The sequence below is a fragment of the Schistocerca gregaria genome, chromosome 8 (assembly GCF_023897955.1).
Source record: "Schistocerca gregaria isolate iqSchGreg1 chromosome 8, iqSchGreg1.2, whole genome shotgun sequence".
In the NCBI taxonomy this organism is placed as follows: Eukaryota; Metazoa; Arthropoda; class Insecta; order Orthoptera; family Acrididae; genus Schistocerca; species Schistocerca gregaria.
Window position 1 is genome coordinate 128,763,057 of NC_064927.1, and position 21,232 is coordinate 128,784,288.

Genomic DNA, 21,232 nt, shown 5'->3' on the forward strand with positions numbered 1-21,232 from the left:
CATATAAGAATATTTTTAAATTTCTTGTCAGTTAATTGCTTAACATCTATTGTAAATCTCCACAGCATAGTGTTCATAGGATTTCTCACCACCTGCAGTGAGAAACCAAATGTTTCTTGAAGCCTGAACTTATGCCATAATCATATCAAACAATGGAAACACAAGGTAGGAATATCAACAATGTAGGAAAAGACAGATTGCTACTTACCTTAAAAAGGACACACGATTTGCAGACAGGCACAATTAAAAGAGGCTTACATAAAACTTTCAGTCACAGTCTTTACCATTCACACACACAAGCAAACACGCCTCATGCACACAAGACCATCAACTCCAGCATCTCAGACCGGAATTCCATAACGATACTTTTTAAAGCAATTAACAGATACCAAAAGAAATAACTACAAAAACTAATGTTCATTTTTATTTTTAATACAACCCTGAATTGATTATTTTTCTCCAACATGCACTGCACTGATATAAGACTAGCCCGCATTACCCTAAACATTTGTACTACACATATTGATTTGGCAAGTAGCAGGTGACATCTATACATATCCATGTTTTTGTTATATATGCTAAACGTGTTAAAAAAAATTCAAAAAAGAAATCTATAATCAACTAAATAGCAAAACAAACAAAACCCACATAAATTGGAAAGATTTGCCCAATGGATTCCCAACCTTACTTTTGCATTCATAAGTAACCTATTCACCTCCTAATAATTTTTTTTATATTGGATCTTTCATGACAACCACAGTGACACGATTTTTAATGACTTGGTCTAGTATCCTCTTTGTTTCCTATTGTCACTGCATTAAATTACATTTACCACTCAAAGAAATTTAAGGTTGTGATTGCCTTCTAATAAACAATGTTGTTCCGGCCGTTGTGGCCAAGCGGTTCTAGGCGCTTCAGTCTGGAAACGCGCGACCACTATGGTCGCAGGTTCAAGTCCTGCCTTGGGCATGGATACGTGTGATGTCCTTAGGTTAATTAGGTTTAAGTAGTTCTAAGTTCTAGGGGACTGATGGCCTCAGGTGTTAAGTCCCATAGTGCTCAGAGCCATTTGAACCATATGAAACAATGTTGTAAGAAAAAATAAATGCAATACCATTTTCAATTGGTGCCACAACAGGATCCACCACAGCACTCTGCTTGAGCAGCGCTTCTTGAGTGCTGTTTTGATTGCTACTGGGTTGTGTTGTTTTAGCTTTTGGAGCAGCATTGTCTTGTTTCTTGTCTTCTTTCACAGAACTTTTCGATTTTTGTGATGTCTGGCTTTGTGAGTCACTGTCAGTTGATAAAGTTGCAAGAACAAAATGAGCCTCAAATGTTGGTTTATTGCTTATCATAAACACAACTGGCCTGAGGGAAAAAAATGAAGAAATGTTAGACATAATCTCTGACAGATACAATTTAAACAGAAAGCATCCAATTATTTATATCAAAACTCAGTTCTGAATTCAATAACATCATTTTCATATAAATTTAAAATGGCAACACTTCTCTGATGAAATCTAACTATGGATGTTTGAAGGGAGAAAAAATTGCAGTTAGTCAATCCTGTATATATAGCTGACTGGCAGAAGTGATGTAGAAAAAACCAAAATGAATCTTTTGCTCTTTAATGGAGTGTGTGCTGTTTTGAAACTTCCTGACAAGTTAAAACTGTATGCTGGACTGGGACTCAAACCCAAAATTTTGCCTATCATGTGCAATGCTCTTACTGACTGAGCTATTCAAGCAGATGCAACTCACCCAACATTTTACAAGATGTATACTATCTCATAACCTCACACTTACAGTTATTAATGAACAGGGCATTGCGATGTTACGGCCATGTTCCCTTCTGTTCTGTGACAAGTCTGTAGATGTTCAGTTCGAATGACCTTAATACAACGAGAGAGAAATTCAATCTGTGCTATATTCTAAAGTCTGCATTACAATGTTCACCCTCTCATTTGCACTGCCCTTTTCTCTCTTTTTAGGATTTAGGGAGCTACCTCAATGGCATGCTTGTTAGCAAGCTTGCCTCAAATATTCTGAGAAGAATGTGGTTGTGCTTCTTCTTCTTCTTCTTCTTCTCCTCCTCCTCCTTCAGTTCCCTTATACTTTCAATTGTTGGGGTGGGGGTAAGAATGTGGTTAAGGCACATAACATTTTAAAGTGCATAAAATAGTAATTCAGTTAATACTGCATTCAATCTTCTTCATTGCCTCACTTAAACTGTTAGAATTGTAAAGATGGTTGTCTTTCCAAAATATTATTAGAACTTGAACACACAACAGAGCAAATGCACAAATGAAGACCTCAGCTGTAAAGAAGACCTTAGCTGTAAACAAGGTAAGGGACAAGTTGGTTGTATTGAGAAATTGCACAATAAGTTTCAACTACAGCCATTGCGATTTTTTAATTCAGATAAGTCACTTTGTCAAGTATTTCTTGAGTAATGACATAGCTTTAAAATCATAAATATATTCAAAATTTTATTCTTAAAAATATCTCAATGGGTGCTTAACATTGTTCACTTGCAAACTGACTGCACTTAACAAGAATTACCAATGACTTACCACTGTTTACTTGCTGGGCCACTTATCAAAACATTACTGTGAAACCTCTCCAAAATATAAATTTAAAAGGTCTAAATTGTTTCACTTTATGATTCTAAGATTTGCATTACCAAGTTTTGAAATAATGAAGTATAACAACCTCAAAATGTAATCTATGACATAAAGGATGATCCGTGTAACTGCAGCCATAACACTGTCAAATAAATTCATTTAAACAAACATGGTTTACTTGCTTTGAGTGTTATTCACCCTTACCTGAATACCAATGGCTTTCGAAGTGCATTTGCGTTCAGGAACATGTTCAGGAGATTATCTGAGTCATAGTTATCCTCATCCTCCTCAGATTTGTACAAATTGACCCTGAAATACATTTTTCTGGCACAAAGCCACACACATTACTACAAGTGCTATCCAGAAAGTGACAGACATTTTGGTCTATAGCTGCAGTGGGCAGGACTACAGCTGCCATGTTGGTGCCATAATGTTCCTATACTCAGTATGCACCCAGTGGTGGTAGCATATGGTCTGTTCCTCTGCTACTTTGCTTTCTGTGACACATTAAAATGTGCACTACAACAGAAAATCCCACCACTTGTGAGGAGTGTCCAGTGATTAGGTTTTCGTTGGCAAAAAACTGCAAACCAATTGAAATTTATCACAACCCTTGTAATGCATACGGAAAAGGAACAAGTGAAAGCTGGGTGAGGAAATGGTGCATTGATTTTAAAAATGGCTGAAACAATGTTGATGATGAGGATCGCAGTGGTAGGCCTAGTCTTGTGACTAACGGACTGGTGATGAAAATCATCAAAAAAATTCATGTAAACCATCGTGTCATGACTCTTGCAACATTTTCCCCAAATTTCACAGAGACTGGTGCATGAAACTGTGGAGGAGAAGTTTGGTCACAACAAATTTTGTGCCAGGTGGGTTCCCTAAATCCTAGTGGAAGACCACACACTGGCTGAGGCACTGATCGTCTTCAAAGATTATGAGAAAAATGGTAATAAAGTTATTGATCATATGGTAACTCGACCAAAGCATGTCAATTGTGGAACAAAAATTTTATACCATGGAATGGGGACACACAAATTATCCCAAGAAAACAAGGAACTGCTTGCAAATGCTGACAGCGAGAAACATCATGGATACTGTGTTTTGGAACTTTAAGGGAGTGATTCTCATTTATTTCCTTGAATGTGGCGTGACATTTACCTCAGAGAGGTGTTGTCCAACAATGACAAAGTTAAGGTGGGCAATACAAAACAAATGTCAGAGAAATCTAGTACAATTATTTTTTTTCTCAATGCACATTTACACACAATCATTACCTGTGACCTTCTACAGGATTTTGGATGAGAGGTGTTTGATCGTCCACCACACAGCCCAGATTTGGCACAAAGTGACTACCACCTCTTCCTGGAATAAAGACATGTCTTGCAACACAATGTTTTGACACTGATGACAAACTGCATGCTGGTATAAACCAGTGGTTGTGATTGCAGGCAGCAGATTTCTACAGAGATGGTACTGAAAAACTTGTGCCACAGTATGATAAGTGCCTCAGTTTGAATGGCAATTAAGCAGAAAAATAGTTTAAGAGTACGCCTTCAAAACATATACAATAAAAATTGATTTTCCCATATTGTTAATTGTTTAATTTCAAAACCTGTCTTTTTCTGCTTAGCCCTTGTACACCCAGCACCCATGTTTCTGGCACTTACCACTGTTTACGTGAAAAAGTTGCCATTAGTTCGTTCACCTATCATGTTTTATATGCAATAACTCTGTTTTTCATGGACTGTCTCTTACGACTGTTTACACCTGAGGCATTCAAAAAGATATGTTGTACATTCTCTTAATAAACTAAGATATCTTAAAATTTACTCCACAATCATCTCTATGTTTGTGAAAATGGGTGGTAAACTAATTGCTGATGTCTTGTCTGAACATAAAGAGCTATCATTTAAAATGTTACACATGAAAACTATCCCGCAAGCATCACATGTTAGATAGTCTTCTTGCTGGAACAGAAGCTGTGTGTATTGTATCCAGAGACAAGGAAGGACGACTTCTCTCATCTAAGTGAATGGAAGGCCATATACCAAGGCCGAAGAGCTGACACCATCAGCTGTGGCTTCTGGCATCCTTGCTGATACATGGCTCTACACAAATAACAAGATTATAGACTGTAGGGAAGCACATGATTCCCAGCACCTGCTTCCTTGGCCATAAGTCACTGCCAAATCACTTCCCTAAATACTATGTACCCAGTACTCAGTACAGCACTCTTCCCCATAGTTTGTAGATGAAGAAGGCTTTCCTAGGTAGTCTACACTGCTCAGCACAAGGCCTGTATAGTCTGGAGGTGACTTGAGCCAGGTGTGCCCACGGTTGCATATAACTCTCTACAAAATATAGTAAATTTATTTGGTACATAGATCTTGAATAAATGACCAAGAAAAAGCACATAGCAGCTAATAGTATCCACTTGTGAATACTGAGATGTATTTAATTTTAAAAAATTAGTAATCACAACTGAAAACAGATACAAGAAAGCAGTCTCTCCGATAATTAATAAAATTTGAATATTTTCAGCCTCTTTACAAGTTAGTGACTTTGTTTCATCCAGAGTCTTCCGTGAGATTTTCAAGTTTTTCCAGGCTCACATTCCAAATTTTTCTGGACTAATTTTTGGTGTTTGTGAATGCATAGTCTACATTTACCAGTTTTTATGGCTGCAAATGAAGTTTTTTGAGATATCTCACATTAGTCATCACTCCAAGTTCAGACAGAATTGAGGGCTGCAGGACTTTTTCAGCATAATTGATAAAACTAATGAGAGTACACAAACAGAACAGAAAAAAAATTACTTTTGATGTTGTGACTGTACTGATCAGGAGATTTATAGCTAAACCATTAGCTACACACTAAAACAGTTACAATGTGCAATAGTTTATTTTTCAGTTTCATCAACAACTCTCAAAACTGCAATCTCTTCCCACCCCTGGAAATTTCACTGTTACCATTATCTGTCAACAATCTACACTATGCCATGTCACTGTATGGTAATCTCAAGGATATGAGAAACGCTCACTTTGAATTGCTGTCACTGGAAGGTGTAATATTAATAAACTTTGATGGTAACAATTCACCGTGTTTCAAACTGGACACACTTCACACTATGGTCATTGTTAACTTGAAGTTTGACACTGCAAGAAACTTGGCAAAGTATTATCTTCCTCTGAAAGTAGTAAAAAAGAACAGAAGGCTGAATATTCAATCTTCACAAGATGTATGTTCCAAAATGGACATACGGGGTGATTATAATTAAAGATCCAGTTTCAAAATGCCATAACAGGATATTATCAAAGAAGGGGATAACTTTATGGAAATGAAAAAATCTAATGAAAAATTTTACCACTAGATGGCTTTCTAAATGTCACAACATACATGGGTTCATCTACAAGTGACAGATGAATCACAATACGACATTTATAGTGTAAGCTGCACATTAAAGCAACTGTACTGGTAATAAGCACGACTGCAAAAGTTTGTATTCAATACCGGTGGCACTGTTAGTCAGGTAAGCCATTCCACCAAGGAAGATTATACCACACTGGATGAAAAAAAAATCAGTTTTTAAGTGTTCTAAGGTCAAAACCAATAAGTAGCAGAAATGGCATCGATTTTTAATTGTCTTGGGGCCAAAAGCCATAAATAAAGCAAACTGGTACCGGTTTCTAATTCTTACAAGACTGGCATAAGACTTGTTCAATGTGGTGTCCACTGTTTCCCACCACAAAAGTATGTTCCACATCAGACCAAAGTGTCTCAGGGATCACATTCAGAATGCGTTGCACAATGCATGCCTTCAATTTAGCTATGTTTGTAATTAGAGCACTGAACACATTGCATCTTTCAGATAATCTCACACCCAGAAGTCGTATAGATTAATACTGTCTGATCTGGACAGACAGGCAGTATAATCATGGCTGATAATTCAAAAATGCCTCTACAGCAGCTGCTTCACAGACTGTGAAATGTGCAGATGAGCTGAATCTTGCGTAATGGTCCTAACCACTCATCCACACTGTTAAAGAGTTGGAATGATGCTGGAGCACAAAAGCCTCTCATGGTACTTACCAGTAATTGTACAGTAATACAATTTGCAGGACCCTATCCTTAAAAAAATATGGCCCTATGACAAACAATGCCATCAGCCTGCAAAAAAACAGTTACCTGTGCAGAATGAAATCGTACCAGTTTATCTCCAAGTGGATTTTCTGTTGCCTGTTTTGAGAGTGTCTGTCCACAGGATCATTGTCTACTCCCAAGCAAGCAAGAAATTCTCGAGACAACATTTGTGTCTTACTGGCAGGTCAGCATGAACCAACTCCTGAACATAGATAATTTACTATGGATAGCAATGCAGGATGTTTCATAGAAATGTATGTACCGTGCTCACATGCATATCATCAGTTTGGGCAATTCCCCAGGTCTGCATGTTTGTACACCACCACACGATTCCTCCTTGCAATGCTGTGGCTGCATCTTTTACTGATGTTGGATTAATTGTTTCCCTTCCTCTGCCACTCTGCACTTCAGAAGAAAAAGTCTTTTCAAATTTCATGGTCATTTTTTCCAGATCCTTGGCAGGTATCAGACTACCTTTTTTCATACCCTTCAGTGCCTGGAACTTCTGCAGAGCCACTGGCATACAGTCACCATTATTGTAAATGAGCTTTGACAGCAGTACGTGCATTGACAGAGTCTCAGCATCTCAGACGCAAACTGTGGAACAACCATGTATCCCACACCTTTTATTTTGGATACTCTGCCATTTACAGTCCCACCTAGTGATAAAATTTATGGTTTGTTTTTTGCATTACCTTACCCCCTTTTTCAGTAATATTAATGTTCCATTCAAATTTGATAACATTCTGAAAAGTGGTTCTTTTTGACAGAATTTTGAAACTGGAACTTTAGTAATAATCACCCTGTATATTTATATATAAAATAGAAAGAAACATTCCACGTGGGAAAAATATATTAAAAACAAAGATTCCATGACTTACCAAGCAGGAAAGCGCCAGTAGATAGGCACAATAAAAACACACACACAAAATTTTGAGCTTCCACAACCGGCGGTTGCTTCGTCAGGAAAGAGGGAAGGAGAAGGAAAGATGAAAGGATGTGGGTTTTAAGGGAGATGGTAAGGAGTCTTTCCAATCCCAGGAGCGGAAAGACTTACCTTAGGGGGAAAAAAGGATAGGTATATACTCGGTGTGAGTATATACCCTCTCCCTTAAAACCCACATCCTTTCATCTTTCCTTCTCCTTCCCTCTTTCCTGACGAAGCAACCGCCGGTTGCGAAAGCTCGAAATTTTGTGTGTGTGTTTTTATTGTGCCTATCTACCGGTGCTTTCCTGCTTCATAAGTCATGGAATCTTTGTTTTTAATGTATATTTATATATTTACTTTAATCAAAAAATCCTTCTTTGCCTATGGTAAATGACGAATTCACCGCTACATGATACATTCTCATACACACATTACACTCTGTCACACTCACAATCATGCAATGGGAAACAAATCTGGACCCTAAGAAGTCACAAATGATAATGAACATTCCTACGGTCAGCAATTGCTTGAGGGGTAGTTACAGTTGAGCGACAAATGTTACAACAATTCAGTGCCTTTCTTCATCTTGTTTTTTGTGGCTCCACAAACAACTGGTTCCGAAGCACAATCTCAGAGAAATTTGCAGCAAAATAGCTTAGTTCATTTCTTTCTGTAAATGAACAGTTCAACTTCCCACCAAAGTATTTCTGAATTTCCCGAGAGTTTAACTTATTTCCCGAGTCAGTTCTATTTTCCTGATAATTTTAGACTTTTCAGACATGTTGCATGAGTAAGCATGGCAGCAGTTGAGGGCAATTCATGAAAACTGACTTTATACCAGCACATGCAAAGATTTGGTATGGTAGTAATTTTTGAACAGCAAATAAGTGACAGCCCTTCAGTCTCACTGGAGAGACTAGATATGAGACTGGCACTGAAGTCAACTGTGGCTAGCATTATTCTCTCAGGGCAGACTACTTCAAAGGCCTTGAGGTCTATAGGCCATTCTGGTCCATACACTGTGCTCCTGTATGTCCTGAGTATCACACAAGAGCTTTATAAAACTGAATCAGATGCACTCTGTCTATCCCAGGGTAGACCCGTGACTAAGGCATTTAAATATGTTCAGCATGTACAGGTCCCTTAGGTGCAGTAACAATGGCAACTTTGAAACAAATAGTGGTTGTAAGACATACAAGTTAAATAAATGATAATTATAACCAACACACACAGGCACTCGCATGTGCACGCCCTCCCTCCACACACACACACACACACACACACACACACACACACACACACACACACACACACAGAGAGAGAGAGAGAGAGAGAGAGAGAGAGAGAGAGAGAGAGAGAGAGAGAGAGAGAGAGAGAGAGAGAGACTTACCTAAAGAAAAAAAATCTACAACCAATCTCTTCAGCCCACTTTCCTGGGAGTTGCAAGGGCGAGTTTCCGTGCCATAATTAGACGGGGAAAAAAATTGCAAAACTGTCAACAAGTAAGGAGCACCACACTGATCTCCTTGTCGTGAATGTTATACTGTTAACGGCATTATCAAAGAGGGTTAAATTAAAAAACTTCCTTGAAAGGAAGTGGAACCTGTGCTCTAACTGCCAAATTTGGTGTCTAGAAAGTATTGTCATAGTAACAACAAATGAATAAAGATAGACAACCATGGAAACCAGATCAATGGTGATGCGCTAGAATATTATGCCTCCAACTATTGTAAACCGCCTTTCTTATATGACAAATGTCTGTAATTAAATGCTGTTGTCATGAGTTGTCTTCAGGGTGGTCTAGTTGTCAAGATTTCACTGTTACATCTAACCTACAATGACTGGAGGTTAGGACCCATGTGCTCTGATTCAGACCAGGGGACAGCTGAGCATTCTATTCAAAATCTTTTCTACACAACTCATTATGGCGAAGCTCTATAAACACAGAGCATGCTTCGACCTTTCCCAGTTTGAGGAGGGAGAGCAAATTTCCTCCTTCATAAATTTTGAAATTCTCCTATATCACACATCATGCAGCCCACAGCCAGCAATTTCTGGCTTGTGTAGCACTGCTCAACCAAACATAACAGGTGCAGCACCTGCTCATAGTTGCTTCTGCAGCATCATAACAACACTAGCTGGCATTGCCTCAGTAACTATTCCACGCCAACACTGCTCCAACTATGTTGTGCCACACCGAAGCAGAATCATGGTTAGCAGGCATATTCATATGCCACCAGGGCTCTATAAGAGCACGAGGTACCACACTCAGGCAGTCTTGGCCTAGACTACACTACTGCTGCTGCTTTAAAGCCTCACCACTAGGACTAATCTTATCTGGACTTCTACTCTGCTTGGTACTGGACTTTTTTTGGGAATTTCTAGTATGTGGCACTCCGACCTAAAGATTTTTCACTGAACTCTGTCATTCACCATCCCAGCTGTAGCACTCAGCCCAGACGCTAAAGTTATGTATAATACTTTTTCTGCCTTCACTTGATGAGACATAAACTGTGCTGCTTACTGATGCCTTCCAATTATTTATTGTACCTCAATTTAAAGACACAGACTCATTTCTCATGCCAGAAGCGAAACAGTAATCAAACCAGTGGGTTAAAGACAATTCAGCACAAAAGGAGCAAAATTGACTCCATCTGCTATAAACTTTGCAACAGGGTTTCCTGGGCTGTAAAAGGATTCTATTCATAGATTGTCTTGCAACAGATGAAAAATCAACTGCTGAATACTACACAGACTAATGTTAAAATACTAACTAGAGAGAAGAGCCTTGGATTGTGTTCGGAATGGTGGGGGTGTGGGTGAGGGCTGCAGGAGGGATGGGAGGGTGGGATCTTTCATAGGGATGTCGCACCTGACTAGGGTCTTTTGGTAGGGTGAAGCCGACAAATTTGAGGTTTGAATTATTGCCACATCCACCTTCCCCAAAAAGTTGGCATCAAATGACTTCCACATACAAAGAAATTTATGAATGGAAAACATTAATAATGAGGTTATAGCAGAAAATGATTAGTAATTTACAGACATTCTTGAATCACCTAGTCAGTAAAACATGCTGGACGAAGTGCATTAGTATAGAAAAGTATTATACTGAAAGTAAGTGATTTTTGAATTCCTTTCTTCTTGTGTTTCTGCTAAGACTGTGTTACAAATTACAAATGTAATCAGGTTTTATGTGCCCCATTGTCATTTCAGTATACATTCTAAATGACAGCTCTAAACTCAAAATTCTCAGCATCAGAAACTAAACAATACACACATCATCCACTGAAATTCAATCTATATAAAAATTAAGCTAGAAACAAATCAAGCAAATACCAAAACTTTTACTATCTATTGTGGTATTACTTACTGTCCAGATTCCTTAAAGTTGATGGCCACAGGGACAGAAACACTTTCAGCAAATACGACTAGTGATTTGAACTCCTTCAGGCAAAAGGTAATTGTTGTTTCAGTACCTACTTTAAAATACTCAAAGTCTCTGGGCTCCAGACATAGCTCTGTGTTGATAACCTTGCTACGATCTAAAATAAAAATAAAATTGAAAATGTGGATAAACTACAGCTCATATCAAAATTTTGCCACTATTGCAGCAATAGAAATTAAACTATTGAATTATCTTCATCAACAAATTCATCTTGATCAAATCACTTTCAGCTGACTCACACTACAGAAATGTCTTAGCTCATAAGTAACATTTCTGTGCCTGCTTTTTTTAAAAAAAGGGGGGGGGGGGGGATATGCTGAATAAGATAATGCATTAGTATGAAATTTGACAGTTTTCTTTCAGTATCCATGATAGAGTAACAATTCACACTTTAAAACAGAAGTTTACTCCCTGTCACTGTGACAAAACACAAACAGCAGAGGTTGAAAATTATGGCATCAGTTTCATGCAAAAGTTCTAAAGGTTCTAGTGCTTTGCTAGAGCTTTACTCACAGAATACAGTACTGGTAGTTACACAAAACATCAAGTCAAAGAGGCTGTTATGAAGCAATGTAATCTGTTTCACCATCTAAACAAAAATTATTGTTGTTGTTGTGTTCTTCAATCTCAAGACGGGTTTCATGCAGTTCTCAATATTAGTCAACCCCCTGGAAGTCTCAACACCGACATAATCCATATCAAGTCAGGCAGGCGGCTTATCTTCATAGTCTCAAATTTCGTTGAATTTAACATATATTATAACTTACGACACAGTAAAAAATACTCATCTTCTGTCCAAAAAAAAGCCTGGCATAAGATATAAGCTGCTGCTGCTTATGTATCGAGCACTATTAACATGTGGTTTTCAGGAAAAATGTTAAAATGCTACATCTCTGGAACAGTTCCAGATATTTTGTTGTTTATTAATTTTTTACTTGAAAGATAATAACTTTATAGTTACAGTGATATCCACAGTTCGGAATCATGTGTGAATGTTCTCCTGCTGTAGTCTTCCACCTTTCTTAAGAATTTTTTTAATGACAACCCCAAAAATTTTTGTATTTTTTTCTTTTGATTAGTACCACACAACACTACAGTCCCTGAAAAAGGGAACTTCTGATTTTCAGCTGAACCAGTTTTATAAATTATTGAAAATTTTGCCATACATTAAAGTAGTTTCTTTTAACACATTATCACATACTAGTCTCAAGAAATCGAAACCTATTCTTATCTGACACAGAATTTCATTTCTCCTGAAAGACGAGTAAAGAGGCAAATTTTTCAAACATTACTCAATGATTGCAAAATCTATGTGAAAGTTTCAAGAAGTTACAGGTCACAAAGCAATCAACTTTTGTGCACTCTGCTTAAAACAAACTTGCTATTCACTGAACTAAAAATGTGTTCAACTGCAACGCTATTTTTCTTTGACATGGAGAGACATTGTGAAATGGAGGTGAGCACTGGCGGTGGTGAACTCATATCTGATGTCTGTAATTGCTGCAATCCACCAGTCACAGTCATACATACAGGCCACATACATCCCTCTTTGCAGGTTGTGAATCTGAATATTCCCTTGCTGTTTTTTCCTAGTCTCCCAAAATGCCAAACCCCTAGTCTGGTTCAAGTTCAGTGATGATATCTGATAATCTGGACTCAGGGCCAAGACACCCTATCTTTGTTCCTTCACAACCACAACACCTCCTCTCCCATCCACCTCACATGGTGTGTCTCCTTCCTAGATGTCAACTACCCTCTCTCAGATAGCTCCATCCACACGTCTGTCCACATCAAATCCACCAACCACCAATAGTACCTGCATTATGACAGATGTCATCCCTTTCACAGCAAAAAATCCCTCCCATACAGCTTGCCACGCAGGGACGATGTGTCTGCAGTGAAAAGAACTTCTTCGCTCAGTATGCTGAGGGTCTCAACAAGGCCTTCATAGACGGGCACTATCTACCAGACCTAGTCTGCAAACAGATCTCCCTTGCCATTTTCTCACACCCTCAATCCTCCCACCATCGCCAAGAACCACCCAAAAAGAGATGTCCCCTTTGTTATCCAGTACCACCCTGAACTGGAGCAACTGAACCATATCCTTTGCCAGGGCTCTGATTACCTATCATCATGCCCTGAAATGAGAGACATCCTATCAGAGATACTTCCCATCCCTCCTAAAGTCGTGTTCCATCTCCCATTCAACTAGCCCATTCCTATGCCACTTCCAGTCCCAACCCCTTGCCACCAGGATGATAACCCTGTGGAAGATCCAAGTTCAAGACCTGCCAAATCCATCAACTTAGCACTTCCTATTCCAGTCCTGTCACATGTTTATCCTACACCATCAGGGTCTGGGCCACCTTTAAAACCCGTCATTTTATTTACCAGCTCTGCTGCGATCATTGCACAGCTTTTTATATTGGCATGACTTCTAACCAGATGTCTATCAGGAAATACGGCCACTGCCAAATTGTGGCCAAGATCAAAGTAGACCACCTTGACATTCAGTTGAATACAACATACTTGATTTGAATGGCTGCTCCATTATCCAGACCATCAGCATCCTTCCATCCACCAAAAGCTTTAATTGACTGTGCAGATGGTAGCTATTCTTACTGTGGTGTCACCACTAGACACCACACTTACTAGGTGGTAGCCCTTAAATCGGCCGCGGTCCGGCAGTATATGTCGGACCCGCGTGTCGCCACTATCAGTGATTGCAGACCATGCGCCACCACATGGCAGGTCTAGAGAGACTTCCTAGCACTCACCCCAGTTGTACAGCTGACTTTGCTAGCAATGGTTCACCGACTTCTACGCTCTCATTTGCAGAGACGATAGTTAGCGTAGCCTTCAGCTACATTATTTGCTACGACCTAGCAAGGCACCAGTATCCGTACTATTGATATTGTGAATCATGTACCATAAAGAGCAACGTTCTCCATGAATGGATTAAAGTTAAGTATTCCACCAGCTACGTCCGTTTTTCTCAATTCTAATTCCCTTGTCATGTTCCAGACCTCACGCCACCCTGTGTGAGCTAAAACACGTGCATTTCGGCCTCCTTTAGTTATACGGGTTGGCTCTCCTGCCAACCACAACACTTACAGCACATTCTCTGCTCTCGCAATTATCCCGGTCTCATCTTACGGTAACATACTGCCCCAAACCCTCCACCCAACAGTTTCCATCCCCCTGCCCTATCATCTTCTCCCCATTCTCATCTCCCACTTGGTTTATTTGCAGCCCTTGCAACACACTCTCCCATCTTTCCCCTCCTCTCCTTTTCCCCTCACCTCCCTGCCCTACAACCTCCTGATGCTGCACCTGTTGGCATTCTAGTCTCTGTACATTCCACTGGACAATGTTCATGTCTCTACCTACCCGTGCACTACTATTCCTTCCCCCTCTCCTCCAAATTGCTACTTGCATCCCATGTAATAGTTGCATTATGGCCCAAGATGCCATATGTTGCATTCATTTGAGCATGAGGTGTGCTTGCTTGTTTGTATGAATGATGTGTTTCCTTTTCTTGCTGATGAAGGCTGTGGCCAAAATCTTTAGGTAAGTGTCTTTTAATTGTGCCTGTCTCCTTTATGGCAAGTAGCAATGTGTCTTTTCCTACAGTGTTGAAAGTAAAATATATTTGGCCAGCACTGGTTATAAACAGTTTAAAAATATACTTACAAATTATGTTCTGACCAACGGGCACAAGGGTGGCTCGTTATAAGAAAATTTCCTTCACTAGAAAACTTTATCAGCATTTAGTGACTAATCAAAAAATGATTATGGCCATGATAATGTATAGTCCTCATTTTAATAAATAATGAAAGGAGTGAGGTAGCCACATATTTTATAGTTATTATGTTCAGATACCTGATGCAAATAATGAATTAATTAGTCTTGATACATCCTACATATGATAAATACGACAACATAAACAAATAACTATGTTTTCAGAAAACTGACAATTCAAGCTGTAAATGACAAGCAACACACTTACAGATTTTTAATAATCAGTGCAATAACACCATTTGATAAAAGAATTATACTCTAAAGCAATAAGACTTCATTAATAAGCAGCTAATTATATTTTCTAGTTACAGTTACTATGTTCACATTATTGTCAGTTTTATCATAATCAGTACCCCTGCCCGTTCTTATCACTGCTGGATAGAGGCATCCTCTACACCTTTCTACACATTACAGTCTTATGTAATGGTCATCACTGTTTCTTCTGCATTTTTTTCTAACATTGTCTATCCAACTTTTATTTACATGTCTGCCTCGATATTCTCTTGTCTATTGAAGCCCAAGATTTGCACACTGAATGCTCATGCTACACTGCGATTAATTAAAACTGGCAATATAAACTTATTGTAAACTGCACACTCCAGGTGTATCACAAGTTTAAGTTTGAATACTCCTCTTATTATACAACATATACTCCAAGCTGTTTTTACTCTTCTATTTACTTCTTTTGCCGTCATCTTGCTGTTGTTTTAAATTACATTAAATACAAAATCCATCAACTGGTTCTATGAGTTCATTTTAATGTTGATCAAAATTATTTTAGTCTCAATATAATTATTTTCAGGTCTAATTTTAAGCCTGCACTTATTAGGTTCTCTTCGACTGACTCCATTTTCAATCCTAAATTTTTTACATGAAGTCTAATGGATGCGGTAACATTAAGATACACAGTATGTGCCATGATATAATAACAAACACCCAATGAACAGTGGACCTAGGTATAATAGGGTGGCATGCTCGCCTCAACAACAGACATCCATATCATAGGTGTTACCATGTTGGAGGGACTAGACTAATTTATGGTTTCTGAATAGGAACAGCAGCATTTTCAGTAGCTGGAGGGACAACAGACTTGAGGATCAACTGATTTGGCCATGCAACATTAGCCAACATGCTTCTACGTTAGTGCTGCAAATTGGCTCGCATTGGGGGAAATTACAGCCCTATAGTTTTTCAAAGACATGCAGCAGTAATATATGGTTTAATAATTATGGTATACTCTTGGGAAAAACATTCCATAGATGAAACAGTTGGCCATTCAGAGTCTGGAAGAGATTCCACAGAAGGCTATTGTCATCAGAAAAAACAAATGTGGTGTTCTAGAAGCGCATGGAATGTTAGCTCACTTAACCAGGCAGGTAGGAGAGAATTTAAAAAGAAAGTGGATGGTCTGAAGTTGGATAAAGTAGGAAATAGTAAACTGTGGTGGTAGAAAAATATGATTTCTGGCCAGGTGAGTACAGGATTGTCAACAAAAAATCAGGCAGAGAAACACAGGAGCACAGGGCTGATAATAACTAAGAAAAATTATTGTGGGTGAAATACTATGAACAGTATAGTGAACACGCCAAGATTAACACAAAGCTAAATTCCAACACAACAGAACAAGTATGTCTGTCTGCTAGCTCCAAAGATGATAACAATATTGAAAAATGTATGATGAGACAAAAAATTATTCAGTTCCTCTGAGTAGGTAAGAAATTAATTGTGATGGACAACTGGAATTTAGCAGTAGGAAAAGCATGAGGAGGAAAAATAGTAGGAGAATACAGATTTCGGGAAAGGAATGAACGTGGAACTCTCCTGACAGAATGCTGCACAGAGTTAACAAACAATCGAAACCGCAGGTAGGAATATTATCACTGTAGAAAAACACAAATTGCTAATTACAAGACACATTAAGTTGCAGACAGACACAATTACATGACTCTTACACAAAGCTTTCAGTGACAGCATTCATCAGTAAAGGAGAAATACACATCATTCATACATACAAGAAAGTACAGCTCATGCACACGTGACTGCCAACTTCAGCATCTTGGGCTGGATGTCACATTAACAATAGCAAAAACTTGCTTTAAGAACCTTGACATATGACTATAAATGCAATATTGGGTAAGTTGTAAATAAATATCGCAACGGTAAGACAGAGATGTTAAACACAATTTTAAACTGCAAAACAGTTCCAGGAGCAAACTTGGACCTGACCCTAATATAGTGACCATAATCAGACAGAACTGAGAACGACTCAAAAAACACAACTGACTGCAGAGTTGCTGGCTTTAAAGGAAAGCCGTAGTTGCTGCCAATGTGTCTTTGGTGCATCCGCAGCTGTGACAGCAGCATCTGCAGATGCAGCCACACCATCTAGCGCCCATCATTGATTCTCATGCCATCTGGTGGATCTACAGAATCACTGGGACCAGGATACCAGATCCCTTCCCCAAAATGGTTGCATACAACTGGAAGTGCCCGAGACGATGCAGGGGGAGAGCAAAAATCCCACCAGCAGGGAGGAAAAACTGAGATGTCTCGGAATGTGCAGGAGCATGATGGTGTGGGTGATGACAGCCAAGAAGGCAGAAGTCACACCAAGGCCTCTGCTTCCATGCACTGACTGAATCAGCAGCAATGGTAGAGCTGGCAGCCATGAATGGGGCAGATGGGCATGCCACCACTCCAAATGCCTCAGTGTCCACCATCGAAAGGTGCAGTCCACTGTGGTTGGCATCTATGAAGGTTTTGCCCCACACAAGCATGTCCAAACAGCTAAGTTCCATGGGCTGTGGGGCCAGGAGGTGGAGGACACAGTAGCTGCCCATGGAGGAGCTCTGCCAGGCTATGTCCCTTTTCTGTGGTGAGAAACAGCAAGAGCAGAGCTGTAATGGTGAAGTGCCTGCTGCTTTTCACTGTCTAAATGTATGCACTACATGCTTCACCTTGACATTTAAAGGAGGACTGAAATGGCGGACTGGTGCTTGAACTGGAGGTGCAGAACTGTTTGAAATCTGCTGCTATGGATAACCGACCATTGTCCAACATGATGGTGTGGTGGAACTCCTCTGAAGGCTAGGATCTGGATGAGAGCAGTGAGAGTGGACATGGCAAAAATAAATGGGCCACCCATGGAGGACATAACTGGTGACATGCCGCAAGATGGGGTTGCGACATGTGTCTGCAGCTATGTGGTTTTTTGTTTTCTTGGTACCCTTCTGATACTCCTATTATATATAATTTTAAAAATCAGCAGTCGCTTAAACCTACTGTAATGCTGTAATGAGATAGACACAAAGAAGACATGTAATGGCATGGCATCCAAAAACTAACTACATACAAATGTACAAAATGGCCTGCTACTGGTATTAAATTAAATATGCAGTGATGCTAATACGTACCTATCACTTCATCATTATAGCTTTTCAATAACGCCTTGCCTGAAGTAACTGACAGTGATATTTCCTCCTGTGTCAACTGGAAGTTGTGCACAGCATCAGCAAGTATTTTGGCTTCCAGCAATAACTTATTAGGCACATCATCCACTGGATAAACAGCTTGCAATGTTTCACATTCAAGTATTGGCATATAGTGTGTTTTCACTACATTGTGACGGCAGCGTAGTTCAAAAATTAATTTTGTGCCATCACGCTCAAGATGGATCAAACATGTTTCCACCTGTTTATCTAAATTTGCTGGTGAACGAATAATTGGAGCACAAGACTGCAAAAGAAAACACAGTAAAGTGAATGAAATAAAATGTAAAGTTGTAGAAAACATATATGTAGGCCTAATTACTGTAATGCGGTAACTCATACCTTCATTGATATTTTACATTTTACTATTTCCTCATTATCAGTGCTGGTTTCCCTTTTGTAATAGGAACAGAAAGCCTTTGAAAATGTAAATGTAGCATATGCTGATCGGGCAGAATTCACACTCCTAAAAGCAATGCCATCTTTTTGTGGTTCTACATAAAGTTCATCCCCAATCTTTGCTAATGATTGTATTGCTCTTGCCAGTACTGTAGAAACAAACAAAAATGTGCATCAGTTTATGTTTTTTTTTTTTTTTTCACAAAAGCTCTTGATATAATTTTTGATTTTACCTACTGTATCTGACTAAAGGACCAGTTACAATTTTTCACTAATTTCAATATTTAAAAACAAGTTAAGATGTAACATGGATTTGGCCCATTGTTCCTGTTTGTCTGTCAGCATACAACTAGAGTTCTTCCCCAGAAAGTTCTCACTCATGATGGAATTCATGGAACATTTTGTGTGGCTGAATTAACAATGTACAAAAGTACTTAGATCTCAAGGCATAAGATCCTATGACTTTTAAACATGAAAGTGGAGTAAAAAAAAATCTTTTATTATAATTTTAATCTATCCTAAAATGATACTTCTGCCAATTCTGTACTATACTTGTTTTCCAGGTGCCCAGTGATAATAAACACTGGAATCAGTAAATGCAGATGAGAAATGCATGGGCATTTAAGGAAACAGGAGTCATTTGTTTTGCCTACCTTCTATAGGCCAACAATTTTTTTTTCTGAAACGCAAGTACTTGTAAAGGTATATGTTAGTAGCTATTACATAAGTTTGTCATGTAAAAACATATAGGCCTCCTAAATTATTTATGGTGTGCATTTCTGATACCAATGGTAAAAATGTAATTCTCTGTGAATTTTGATATATGTGCAATGTATCTTAAATATGTGGGATTCACTGATTGTGTGTTTTTGTTGCATAAACTGGAACACATCATTAATCACATTCCATGAGTCCCATGGAGAGTGGTCTCTGAGATGAGGAAACAAATATGTTCCTTTAATGTAATAGTAAAGGAGTATTACAGTATTAATTAGACCTGTTCATTAACTTAAAACATTAAATTCAGAGATTCTATGAAAATGTTCTTCACTAGAGCAGAAGGAGTAACCCCATATAAAGTTCTTTAATTCCGTCTCATGCTACAAAGTGTGATCTATATGACATTTAATGTGCTCTCGTAGATTGCTGAATACATGTATATCAATGTATGATACTCTTTACTGTACTAAAGTTATCTCCTGGAGGTCTTTGTGGTGGTTGTTTTTGGCCGTAGTGTTGCACACCTTAAGCTTCCTGTTAATAAGTGCAAAATCGTCACTCTACTAGGCCTACCTCTTGTTTCGTTACATGCATGTATACAGTTACTACCTAATATCACTAATGATCAAATTATGAAAACAATGTAATACAACATACATCTTTACGAAGACTTGTGCGTGTAACAAAACTAATTTATGTCAAGGCTAAGGACAGCATTGATATCTTAGTTGCAATACAACAGAGTGGTTTATATACTCAATGACTGAGGTATCACATCATACAAGTTCTTGCACTTGACTGCACGAACCCATTCTGTTCGTATGACAGAACAAGCTCTAATATTCCCTCTAGATTAGTGCTGCTTAATATATGGATTGTGGAGGAGGAGCAGATGATGTTTTTTCATGCAGTTTGAGGTTCTGCATAGAATGGAACTAAATATTAAATTCTAGCATAAAATACATAAAACACAAACCTTTTACATTCAAGCCCGGGATGATACACTTCATAGTGTGACAATATAGAAATACATGATTTACATATTTTTTCGGTTCACATATCACACATTGTTTATACTACACCGCCATACCCACAACAAAAACAAACGTTAATCTCCTATTACTACCAAAGATGATTTGCTAATTGAGTGTCTACCAGCGATGTTTGTACAACCATGCTACCAATGGTCTCTGGTACTTACAAAATCAGAGTTGCCTCTAGACTCCACTAGACAAACCTGTGTATAGGCTCTTTATCCCCCACTAAGCCTTGTTACAATTAATTATTTACGTGGTATTTTTTGTTGCACTTAACGTTACAAAGTGCTGTCCACGATCTGCGATTGCTCATGATATTACCCGTACGTTGATAATGCGTTACCGTGTCGAGTTCAACGCAGCCAATGACAGCCATGGGCAGCTGTTAATCATATTTGGTTTTATGCCGCTATATTCGAAATTTTTCGGGTTATATAGAAGCGCTTCCTTCAATTTTTTGACACAGACAGGCGTTTCTGTTATTGTCACATACAATATACTTTTGTTGAAATATATTAATGATTTTTGAACATGGAATCTTGGTCACGATAACGAACTGATGTACAAACTTTACGTCTTCAAAGCGTCTATCATTCTGGCTCACTGTATCTGAAAGACTACGCACTATTTCCCATCATTTTCTG

General features: G+C 38.6%; 1 protein-coding gene across 1 annotated transcript in view; it reads right to left on the reverse strand.

Moving 5' to 3' along the window:
- Positions 1-20,839, reverse strand: part of LOC126284550 (cell cycle checkpoint control protein RAD9A) — a 29,599-nt gene extending 8,760 nt beyond the window's left edge. The window contains exons 1-5 of the mRNA XM_049983550.1: positions 20,528-20,839; positions 18,775-18,980; positions 18,358-18,679; positions 11,069-11,240; positions 1,115-1,368 (exon numbers count right to left, since the gene is read on the reverse strand). Of these exons, the coding sequence (XP_049839507.1) occupies positions 1,115-1,368; positions 11,069-11,240; positions 18,358-18,679; positions 18,775-18,980; positions 20,528-20,561 (988 nt within the window). The 5' untranslated portion in view covers positions 20,562-20,839. The remainder of the gene's footprint in view (positions 1-1,114; positions 1,369-11,068; positions 11,241-18,357; positions 18,680-18,774; positions 18,981-20,527) is intronic.
- Positions 20,840-21,232: the final 393 nt, after the last annotated feature.